The sequence below is a fragment of the Colius striatus genome, chromosome Z (assembly GCF_028858725.1).
Source record: "Colius striatus isolate bColStr4 chromosome Z, bColStr4.1.hap1, whole genome shotgun sequence".
NCBI lineage: Eukaryota > Metazoa > Chordata > Aves > Coliiformes > Coliidae > Colius > Colius striatus.
In genome coordinates this window covers 25,175,075-25,187,454 of record NC_084790.1, presented here as the reverse complement: position 1 = coordinate 25,187,454, position 12,380 = coordinate 25,175,075, and the positions used below count along the sequence as shown (strand labels likewise).

Genomic DNA, 12,380 nt, shown 5'->3' with positions numbered 1-12,380 from the left:
AAAGCACTTTTGAACACAAACTCCTTGAAGAGTCCTTTTTCCCAAAGTATTTGCAATCTTTAACTTTTCGGTCTTTAATGTGAATTAGTTCTTAAAATAAGGTGCTCATCTGCTAAATGACAGATAAGCTGTCCCTGAGAAACTTACAGCTGATGGCATCTACCAAAATATATTTTTTCTAGGCTTTTGTTGGAACCAGATAAGTCACATAGCAAGCACTTGTTTGGAATAGCATTCAGCTAGGACATTTGTTTAAAGCATTAAGGGTTTGCATTTGCAGCTGGAAAACAAAAAGAGTTTGTATTTAGCAGGTAAATCCGTAGCTTTTTCTACAAAATATGATCCTTCCATAAAAAAACACAGCAAATATGTTTTATTTTGATGCTCCTGGCCTTAAATGTTGTTTTGTATGGTATAGTGAGAATAACAAGAAGAAACAATAGGAAATGGAAGTTTATTTGCATTTCTAATTCTTCTGAATGGCAATGCCCTTCAGGAAGATAGTACCACATATACTGACATTTGCTTAGGATATGGACAAGAAAGCCAACAGACCAGAGCAGACATACCTAGACGATAACAGAAAATGGACCCACAAGTGACCTTCAAGATCTTCAGACAGTTATGGGAGAATGGACAGAAATCACTAGGCTGTAAATCCTAGAGGGACAATGACAGGTGGCCGTACTAGCAACAGAGTAACGCTACCTTAAAAATCCTGAACTTGTTCCTGCCCTTTGATTCTAATGTCATCCCAAGTGGAATACACTGAGGTGTACACAATAGCTAATGCACACACAATGGAACACAGGAAATTCTGCTTGAACACCCGGAGAAACTTCTTTCTTGTGAGTGTGAGGGAGGCCTGGCACAGGCTGCCCAGAGAGGTTGTGGAGTCTCCTTCTCCGGAGGTTTCAAACCTCCCTGGACATGTTCCCATGGGACATGAAGGTGAATCTCCTTTAGCAGGGGATTGGTCTGGACGATCTCCGGAGGTCACTTCCAACTCCTACCATTCTGTGATTCTGTGATACACATTTTACACACATTTAGTAACTTCCCTGTGCCCCTGCTGAGGGTCATTGTTTGACATAGTCTTAAATATAAAAAATTAGATGAGGTAGGAAGAGATCTCTGGATATAATTTAATTCTGGCATTTCATTTTGAGCGCATTGCCTCTTGTCCTGTCATTTGATTGCACTGCCTCGATCTTCTTTACCCTCTGTCTCCATACTTACACATATAAACAAGATGCCCCAAGTCTCTTTTCTGAAATGCCCCAGCTCTCTCAGTCTCTGCTTCTACATCATATACTTCAAGCCCTTGGTCACCCTTTGCTGAACTCATTCCAGTCTGCTCATGTCCTTTGTGTACTGGGGAGCCCAGAACTAGACTCAGCACTTCAGATGTGGCCTCACCAGCGCCAGCTACATGGTTAGATCACCTCCCTCATCCTGCTGGCAACACTTTCTAGTGCAGCCCAGGAGGCTGATGGCCTTCTCTGTTGAGATGTAGAAAGATTGTTTTTCATTTGCCTATAAATGAATTTGCCTCCTAATGCATAGGAGGTGACAGATTCCAGAAGTTTACATTGACTTTAAACCAGACAAATCTGCACAAAAGACATCTACAGAGGATAATCAGGCACAATAAGCTACGGTGTCACAAGATATCCCTGGCTCACAAAACTGGAAGCTCAAGAAGTTGGAAGTTGGATATTACTGTGTGCTCTAGCCCTGTGCTTAAAGCATCCCTTTTTGACTACTGCTGAAGATATGTTAAAGGCTTAGTTGGAGTTCCAAGCTATTTTTAGGCATTACAAAATGCTAAATGGATTGTACAGTGTACTATCTCATGCCTACTGCAGTCATTTACCAAATTTCTGAATTTTTATTACAAAAGATAAAAGATGGTGAAAGATAACTACACTTAAGTAAACAACACTGATAAAGACTCACTACAAGTTCAGAGCTTGTTTCAATTAAGCAGTAGAAAAAAAATCTCTGAAGAAAAACACAATGAAAATTTTACCTCATATCCAAATCAAATAAACTCCCAAGCTCAGAATGGGACTTTAATGCTTCTTAGTGTACAAAGACCTTCCAGATTTTCAGCATTCTTTCAGAATATGCTGGACAGACATGTTGGAGCATCCAGATATATGTAACATATTAAAGAAACTCTTTCAGTTCAAGTCAGTAGTACAATCAAAGGACAGAGAACACGATTTAACAGATTGTTATTTTATTGCTCTCCACAGATTTCCATACCATGCATACTATTGATGCGCTTTTCCAGCTACTCAGTACATTCAGGAATTTGTGAAGTCTGATCAAGTTTAAGAATTGCTTTATCTCAGTTGAGATGTACTTAATGATACAGTCCTAGGATTACCATCTCAGTATTTTCTGTTTTTCCCTCTCCTCTCACAGAACAGCTTGGGTTGGAAAGAACCTTTCAAAGTCATCTGATACAACCCCCTGCAATAAGCAAGGACACCTTCAATTAGATCAGTTCACTCAGAGACCTGTCCAAGCTGGGTTTGAGGGGTTCCAGTGAGGGCAGACCCTGTGTGCGACCAAATCCTCCATCGATGCTGCTTGCCAGGCCTTTGGATAGCATAGCTGAGAGGACGCGCCTGAGGGGATGTGCCTGGCAGCTGCAGTTCCATGGGACATGGAATTCCTATCCTTCCAACTGGTCTGAGCACTGTCTCCAACCAGAGCAGACTGGTTTTGGCCCACAAGTTCTACAGCAGATAAAACTTGATGGGACGACCACATGACTTACTCTCAGGAGTCGGCATTGCTGCAGCCCAGAGACCAGTGTTTACAGCTTTTAAAGAAAACCAACATAATCTTTGGTACAGGTCCCTTGATGAATTCCTCCTCCCAGAAAGCTGGCAGTTAAACTCTCCTTAACTCTGATCACAGAATCACACAGAATCACAGAATGGTAGGGGTTGGAAGGGACCTTTAGTGATTATCTACTCCAACTCCCCTGGAGAAGCAGGTTCACCTAGATCAGGTCACACAGGAACACATCCAGGTTGGTTTTGAAGATGTCCAGGGGAAACTCCACACCCTCCCTGGCAGCCTGTGCCAGGGCACCCTCACTCTCACAGTAAAACAGTTTTTCCTTATGTTTTAAATGGGACTTTTTGTGTTCCAGCTTCATCCCATTACCCCTTGTCCTGTCACTGGGGACAATAGAAAATGTGATGCATCAACCTTCTGACATCCACCATTTAGATATTTGTAAATACTAATGAGATTCCCCCTGAAATCTCCTCTTCTCTAAACAGCCCCAGTGCCTGCAGTTTTTCCTCATAAGACATTCCAGTCCCCTGACCACCTTGGTGGCCCTGCGCTGGACTCTCTCCAGAAGTTCTCTGTCCCTCTTGAGCTGAGGAGCCCAGAACTGGACACAGGACTCCAGATCAGGTCTCACCAGGGCAAAGAGCCCTCATTCCAAGTGCTCTATTCTGAAAACTCGAGCCAAGAGGTGGAAAAGGTCAACATTGCCATATCCAGCAGTGGGAGTTCTTGCCTGGGACCCCCGAGTGGTCAGCCCGACACGTGACTTAAAATGGCACTGCTGGGCAGCACTGCGCCTCACTTTAGTCTGTAGGTGAGCCCTGGTGAGCAGACACAGACACGTAGGAGCAGGCAAACGTGCTGCCATGCACTTGGCACTGAGGGTTTTGAATCCCTGAGCAAAACCTCATCTTTGATTAAGCTCCTTGGAATTGGTTCATCATGCCACAACGCAAGACAGAAGCTGCTCGGTAAGCTGGTCTACAAGGCTGGGCAAGACATTAGAGGAGGGCAGCTTCTCCAAGGTGAAAGCAGCCACCTCCACCAAATATAAGGGCTCCTTGGCCATCAAGGTGGTGGACCAACAGCAAATGTGCTGACACATTGTGCACAAGTTCCTGCCCCGAGAGCTCAACATCATGTGCAAGATCCAACAGTGTGCATCTTTTAGGTTGTCACGATCTGCAATGGAAAGGTCTACATTGTCATAGAGGTAGAAGACAATGACCTGCTGCAACTGGTGATGGAGATGGGGAGGCTGCCCTGTGTCCCTGAGGCCTGAGATGTCTTTGTGCAGATCACCAGAGCTCTGCACTACCTGCATGACCACAACGTGGTGCACTGCAATCTGAAGTGTGAGAATATGCTGCTCAACACTGATGGTTGCCAGGCCAAGCTCAGTGACTTTGGGTTTAGCAAAGAGATCAGCAGCTCCTTGGACCAGAGTAGCATCTTCTGGAGGTCAGTACCCTACTCTGCCCCAGAGGTGCTGATGTGTACTCCCTATGACACCAAGAAAGCAGACCTGTGGAGACTGGGGGTGATCCTCTACATGATGGTGGCTGGCAGGCTGCCTTTTAGCAACACTGACCTCCACTGCACTGTCCAGTGGCAGGAACAGGGGCTAGTGTATCCAGAGGGGCTGCTGAGGCCTTGCCAAGCCCTTATCACCCAGCTGCTCCAGTTCAGCCTGGATCGCCGGCCCAGCGCCAAGTAAGTGGTGAACAACTGCTGGCTGACTGGGTACCTGGGAATGAGGAAGCCCTCCCCAGAGACCCTGGGAGAGCAGTAATGCTGTAGTGTTAGCAACGTTCAGTGATTCAATAGTTAAAACTTTAGTAATGCTGTAGTGGGAAAGTGTTTCTGTGACTTATTGACCATTTTGATCCTGTTTGTATGTGGAGCTGAGTAAACTTCAAGTGCTGGGAAGACCCTCTGCTAGGGTCAGGTCCCCACACAGAAGAGACCCGTGAGCCTGTGGTGAGATGCAACATGCAGCATCACAGCCCTTGCAGTCACTTGCTCCCTAGTACATGTCATGAACATCAAGTTCTCATAAAATACATTTTTACACATACACATACAAACCAGCTCCAAAGAGTCTACCGGGCACAAATGATGTTCCTAAAAACCATCAACTCACATTAGGGTCTTTCATACATGGTGTCACTACATAATGGGACTTAGAAACCAACACCATATGACTGTACTTTTATTAACAGACAGCACACTGAATAAACGAAGGAATCTTCATTACACAGAGACGGCAAATTTTAGCAGTTGCTATTTTATATGTTGCAAAAGACAAGGACACTATAACAAAAATGTTCCAACAGCAGTTGTTACTTCACAAGAAAATACCATTGGATGCAAATCTGCAAGAACCTTTAAAAAAAAAGCAACTCAATTCAGTAGTTTAGTAATCAAATTTAATCTTTTTCCCTTGGAATGCTGTAATTTGAGACATTTGTTCCCGGCGTCTCCTGCTTGCTTCCCATGACGGATGAAGAGGCTGCTCCAAACATGCTTTCTTCTTGTCAGATTTAATACCTGCAGCTTTTGCAAATGGTTGCTTCTTGAGCTGTGGTTCCTTTTTAACAAGAGCTGTGCAAGAAGTGAAAGAGCAAACATTAACTACATCATTGACTTTCATAAGAATACGCTAAAACTACCTTGGGACTGCAGATATTTCAAGAATTTCTGAATTAGCCATGGGGAACACATTTATCTGAATGCTCACAGCAAGACTGCCTCATCTTGCAGCTCAGTATATTGTCACTTGCTAGACTGCAGATAGTTAAGATTTAATATTACTGACCACATTCAAGGTTTGTGTAGACAAATATTCAGCACGGTCTCAACTTTTTCTTCAGAATAAAACACAGAGATATTACACAATGTAACTCAAGGTGACTAAAATGATCCAATGAAATGGATAAAAATGAGACCATATACTGTAAATGGAATGAAATCTTGAAGGCATTATTGAAGGAATTACTCAGAAGAACTACTTGTTAAATATCATTGACACCTTTACTAAAATTAACTGCTAAATAGAAAGACAGATGGAAAAGCATCTTCCTGTGTACACTATACTTTTAAGTACTTCTAATATTCAAACTAGGAAATAGTAAACTATCCACTGATTAAAATGAAAGCTGAATGATCTGACCAAATGTTAAAACAGATGCCTTCAAGCTGAAATGAAACAAAAACTAGCTCATCATGATTATACTGCAGAGGCAACAAGATCTCAAGATGTTTTTACCGTTGTAACTTTAGCACATTAAGTAACGCATACCTGTTTTTCCATTTTTGAGAGGCTGGTCTTTAGTATTTCTAAAAAAAAAACCCAGAATTTAGGATTTTTTGAGACACTTGTAAGAGGACAAACACCTGTCAATAAAGAATTGTCATTAACAAAACACTCATGTAATGACTTTCCAAGCTTGTTTCCTCTTTGTTAATGAAGAAGTAAAAATAGAAGTATTCAGTAATGGTTCAGTTTGGATGCATTCATCTATGTCATATACATATGCTACGTACATGTCAATGCTAATTTGAACATGCAAAATATGTTATGTGTCACGAAAGCACAAGAAGACTTCAGAATAGTTTATGTGAAAATGTTCAATGCTGTAATCGGCTGCAATTCTCCTTGTTTGGGAAGGGCTACTAAAAATCACAACTATTTGCATTACTGAGAAGGAGGGAGAGAATGGAGACCATAACAAGGGAAACGGTTTACCTTCTTGTGTTTTGAGATTTTTGATTAGAAGAAGACAAAGAACTGCAGAACACTGATTCAAGCCTGCTTCCTTTTGCATGTGTCTTCCCTTCTTCCATGATCGAATATTGCACTGTCCCAGGCTCTGCATTCTTTTCTTTCTTTACTACGTTTTTCTGAAGTCTGTCCTTTTCTTTTGCTGAAGAAAGATCAGTATCTGCTGCTATCTTTTTCTTTCTTTTTACTTTGCCAAGGAAGAAATCATCATTGCTATCACTGTCAGAATCTGATGACTGGTTATAAAACCTCTCTTCAGTACTATCATCAAAGTATTCCTCCTCATTAGGACATTCCCTGTCACTATCAGTAATTATTTCTTTTGTCGCATTTAATTTGTTCATGTTCACATTTTCTTTTTTTTTTTGATAGTCAAGTTTCTTTCCTGTTTTATTCTGAGTGGCTGCTTGCATTTCTAACACCTGAAATGAAGATTCTTTTGGAGAATCTGCTTTCTTCATTTCCCCAGTTTTCTGCTTAGGTTCATTCTCACAAAGTTCTTCAGCCACCCTGTCAGTTTCTATTTTCATACTCGCTTTTGTTTTGCGTTCACATCCTTGTTGTTTTTGAGCTAGTTTAACAGCTTCGTCATCCAAATTGCTATTGAAATGTTGTGCTGATGTAGGCTCTTCTTTTGACTTGGCCTGTTTTGAAGGAGTGTCTTTGTCTGGGTTCTTTCTTGCATCTTTAAAAGCTTTTACAGCAGCTGTACAAGGGTCAGATCAAAAATCTTTAGTTGCAGCTACATATGAGTTTACATAAACTACTGTAACACAATAACACAGTTTTGCAAGTTAAGGTATGTTGTATTGAGTAAGCATCTTTTGAATGTTCTTATCAATCATTTACTGAACACGTGGGACAAAAAATACCTTAAGAGTTCAGCATCAGTGAAAGTGAGGAAAAGAACTTGAAACTATCACCAACTGAATACACCATTAAACTTGTGTTTGACTGTGAACTGCTTATTCAGCAAATAATCTCCAGCTGATAATCATGTTCACTCAGGGCATTACTTAGTGTATAAATACAGCAAATGATTTGTAAATTGCTCAGATATCATTAAATGGGTATTTGATGTGCTGTTATTAACAAAGTAAGTTCATTACATTATTAGTCAGACCTTGATCTTTTTAATATCGATTTTAGTAAAAAAATTTGAGTTTAAAGACAATAGGAGGTAACCTAAAGAAACAGGAGAGATTCCCAAAGGATTTTTGGGGCAATTTCCAGGGAATCATTTGCAAAATCTATTGTCTATCTTTGGAAACCTAGTTGTAATGCTCCTTTTACGTTTGTATCTGTATGTTACTGTGCTCATTGCCAGCTTAGTCCTGTTTAATTTAGAGGTTCTCCATTACATCTATTACATTTTTGAAATCCTCATCATAAGTTCTGTTTGTCTACACCTTGTATCTTAAATGTTATGTAGCATACTGTCACAAGCCCACTTCAACCAATATAAATGCCTACAAGCTTGTACAGACACTTGGTTGCTGCAGCTAGTTAAGGTAATTTGAGGAGTTTTCTGCTTTGTTTTGGTTTTTTTTTTTTTTACCTTTCTCTTTACACTAGTTGTTCATGTCAGGTATATACAGGAGCAAAGTAACACACCAGCAAGCTACTAAAATCATAAGCAAGTTAATATAGTGTTTCATACCTTTAAGCTCAACAAATCTGGGTTTCAAGATTGGATGTGTGGCAAGTCTTGCAATGGCTCGCTCAGATGCAGTACAATTTGGCTGTACAAAATAAACACAAAGGCATGAAGTCAATAGAACAGTACACAGGTCTGTACCAGTTATGCTACAGTGCATAGCAATGTGATTCTGGACTACTAACTGATCAAGAGGAAAAGCTTCTGTCAGTACCGTATTTGGTGATTTCTTACTTTCTCTGTAAAGCTGTCACTCTAAATGAGGAAAAATATGATTGCACAAACATTGGCGGCAATTCAATAGAAGTGCAAATCTGCTTTCTCAGGTACTGAATATGGATAACATTTTTTATTTAAAAGCATATCAGACACATTCTGCTTCTGCAGGGGGGTTGGAATAGATGGTCCCTTCCAACCCCTACCATTCTATGATTCTAAGATTCTATCTTTCAGAACTAACATGCTGATTTTACATTCACTACCTTTTACCTGTGCAAAGCAAATTCATGAGCCTACTGAATAAAGAACACAGTATTGGTAGAAGGCATTTTATGTGAAGGAATACACCAGCCTGCAAGTAAGTGCAGTATCGAATACCATAAAAGCAGATGAAATGACACAGCAGGTATTGAAGGAATATAAATGAAATGTGTCTGAGAAGAAAAGTCTAACTTGATCTTAAAGTCAGACAACTTTGTATTTGGTTTGGTAGAATACTGGAATCTGTAGATTGATTCAAGGAACAAATAAGATCTTCAAGCTTTAACTTGAAGAAAAGAGAAAAAAGTACCAGTTGCTTCAATTTCTGACTTCTTCTTTTATATATTAGAAGTCGTAAGTATGATACATTGTAAAAGCTATCTCTAAAACCAAGCCACATTTGAATTACTGCATTTGCCTTCCCAAGTAACCAGTACGTGACATGACGCACTGTTTTCTGAGGAGTGGCTAAACATCTGCCCGCCCACAGGAAGTGCTCAGTAAATTCTGTATTCTTCTTTGCTAGCACACAGAGCTTTGCTTCACTTACTGAAGTGTCTTTATCTTAAGCCAGATAAAGTATTTAGACTTTAACTTTAAGTGAGTATTAACTCATTTAAGTGAGTTTTTCTCACTTTTGCTCTCCTGATGCTATTCCTATTCTGCAGGGATGGGTGGAGCCAATATCTGCTGGGTCCTAAGTTGCTGCTGGGGTTAAACCACACACAAACACTATACATACTGCTACTACATACATCAGCAATGCACATTTAAAATGTCTGATATGTTTGGCCTAAGTGTCTTCAGTAGGGAATCCTACTTGTTTGTATGTCCATTTTCTTCCAGCAGAGTTATGTCATTTAGTGTAAGCAGTTACATATCCATCGCATAAAGATGGATGGATGCTTCATGTCAACTACCAGTCCAGAAGTCACTTTCAGTCCTTTGGTCTATAGGAAAGAGAGAAGATGACACTGTGGCTACAGCAGAGCCCATACTTCTAAACGCAGCAACATTAGTTGTTTTTTAAAGTGTAAACCTTGATCCTAAACCAACACAAAGCAAAGCCCACTTGCATTTTTTTTCCAATAGTTTTGGGTAGGTCTGTTTGAAGCACAGAGCATCTGGCAATTTAGTACCTCCCTTCCCCCCCCCGCTGTAATAGTCTCTGCTATTACAATGTTATTTCTTCAGGTCAAGAAAATCTGGAAAAATATTTTCTCTGTAAATGAGACTTGACTCTGTCAATGACTAAAGAACTATGAACACTGGCCAAGGAAGATGGGTCCATTTCCAAGGTGACATGTTGTCTTACTTTCAGGCTAGCCTAGCTATTGAGAACTTGAAATCTGAATTTCGATATCCACGTGACAGTGCTGCACCCTGCCACCAGATTCCTGGGACAGCAAGCTCACATTTCTGAAGATCAAACACTGTTTTCTTTGGAGATTTTTCTATAGCTGGAAAACCTATTTCTGAACTTAATTAATACACTATTCCCTCAGCTACTTCCTGTGGGTTTTGAAAGAATATACCATGAAGTTCAGAAAGCAGCAGCAGCTTCTGTGCAACATCTGATGTCCCTTAACTATTTATAGAAATAGTTTTAGCATATATATGCCAATCCACATGGAATAACCACATTTTTTCCTTATAGCTCAAAATACTTCATAAATGCTACTCACACTGATAGACAGTAGCCAACAAACATACAATGTGACATTCATATTCTTTAAAATTTCCCATTTTTCTGGCACATCCAATGCTCAATTTGTTTCCTCAAGTATTTTCCATTATATAAAACCTTGGCAAAAAAATCTTAATAGAAAAACATCAACTATATTTATAGCAAGAACATCCTTTCCCCCTCCTGCCCCCACTGAGTTTAATTATGCAGATATGGGAATTGTACACATTCTTTCTCACATGTTGCTGCTACCTTTTGTATTATTTTGTGCTACTCATTCTTTTTCCCACAAGAATGTCCTTGTCTTTTCCATAGGAACACTTTCACTCATTCAGTATGCAACTGAGATGCTGCAAAGTGAACAAAGCAATGGAGCAGTGGATGCTCAATATTTTTCAGTGAGATGCTCTAAGATATGTACAGAACCATCTGAAAGTCATAGCCTCCTCAAACTTTTTGTCCTGGTAAGTGATGAGTTATTCATTCCTGTACATGGTGCCACTGCCATGTGTCATTAAACTTCATGTGGACATTTAACTGAATTAACTGTGTTGATCTCTATATTTGCAAATCTCTTAAAAGAAAAACAAATCTAAACTGCATGAACAAGCATTACCCATCCCGATTGTAACATATGCACAAAGGTGCATAGATCTAAAAACGTCACTTGTCATCATAACAAAGCAGCAGCTGTGTAATTTACACATGTGCATCTGCCACATAAGGAGGGCAGTGATTGGGAAGAGAATAGACATTACAAGCCTGCTAAGATAAAAGCAGATTCACAATGCAAGTTTTGAAATGTACTGGAATAAGGGTGGGAAGGAGTTTAGCAAAGCTTTGAGAGCTGGTAGCATTGGGCAAAAAAAACCATACCCATCAGGAAGAAGTTGAGTGGTTATTATCTGCTTCACACAACACAGATGATACAGTGAGAATGAGAAACTGAGTGTTTCAGGGCCTTGGGGCAGATGGGATTGCAGGAGTTGAAAAAGACACTTTGTTGGCATGATTGAGACAGTACAGCTTCAGGAAGAATTAAAGGGCAGTAATCTTTAAGAGATTAACTCACAAACATGAAATGGATACTTCTGACCATCATTTAATTTAAATTATTCTTCCTGTTTGAGTCTACTCTTGTTCATAACCTTTCTGCTATAATTATAATGAATAATAGGAAAGAGAGGTTATACTCCTGCAACTGACATTTGTACAACTGTGGATCGCCTTGTTACAGGTGACACTACAAACATGACTGATACTGGAAGTGCATACTACTGCAAAGAATACTACTAGAATTTCAACTTGGTGAAAGGACAGTGCTACCCAAGTGGTAATGCTTGGTGACTCTGTATCTGTCCCTTTACAACATATTTCAGTTACTGAAAATAACAAGTGTGCAGCACATGGCAAAGGCCATGCTCAAGTCTGAACTAACTGGAAGTGCAATTTAATATCAGATATAACAACAGCTTGATTTTAATAAAAAAACTATTAGAGGTAATACTAACTAGTGCAGCCATTAAAAAAAAAGTTGTGCAATTCTGGGCCAAAATGAGATGTCATTGCAATACTTTTTGTAGCAACTTAGGAGAAGAGATGCTTTACTACTAAAAAAACCTCAAACCCAGAAAACCTGCTAATCCACACGTTCCTCCCAGAGCTCTAACTAGGTACAGCTGTCCTTCATAATACCAGATGCAGTTAAAACTGGAGTTACAGGGTACTGGAAGGTGCCAGACCATGGCTGCCACCCAAGTCCATCCTATATGATCTCACACCGCTTTGGAGTATGATGTTTGAGAAATGCTACTTTCTGACTGTGAAATGTTGCTAGTTGTTCCTCTTCCTTTATGCCTGTAACACATACAATAGAGGATCTGTGGCTATCAGGCATGGTGAAGATTTTGGTATGTGAGGTAATTTGTTACTGGTATCACTCCTGACAGCATTGT

General features: G+C 40.1%; 1 protein-coding gene and 1 pseudogene across 5 annotated transcripts in view; one reads left to right on the top strand and one right to left on the bottom strand.

Annotated features, from left to right (window-relative positions):
• The first annotated feature begins 2,769 nt into the window (after positions 1 to 2,769).
• LOC104554938 (testis-specific serine/threonine-protein kinase 6-like) lies at positions 2,770 to 4,609 on the top strand (annotated as a pseudogene).
• Positions 4,610 to 5,229: 620 nt separating this feature from the next.
• Positions 5,230 to 12,380, bottom strand: part of SRFBP1 (serum response factor binding protein 1) — a 79,773-nt gene continuing 72,622 nt past the window's right edge. For all 5 annotated transcript variants that reach the window (XM_062019155.1, XM_062019158.1, XM_062019159.1 and 2 more), the window contains 4 exons: positions 8,262 to 8,343; positions 6,566 to 7,307; positions 6,119 to 6,156; positions 5,230 to 5,421 (listed from right to left, as the gene is read on the bottom strand). In XM_062019155.1, the coding sequence (XP_061875139.1) occupies positions 5,234 to 5,421; positions 6,119 to 6,156; positions 6,566 to 7,307; positions 8,262 to 8,343 (1,050 nt within the window). In that variant the 3' untranslated portion in view covers positions 5,230 to 5,233. The remainder of the gene's footprint in view (positions 5,422 to 6,118; positions 6,157 to 6,565; positions 7,308 to 8,261; positions 8,344 to 12,380) is intronic.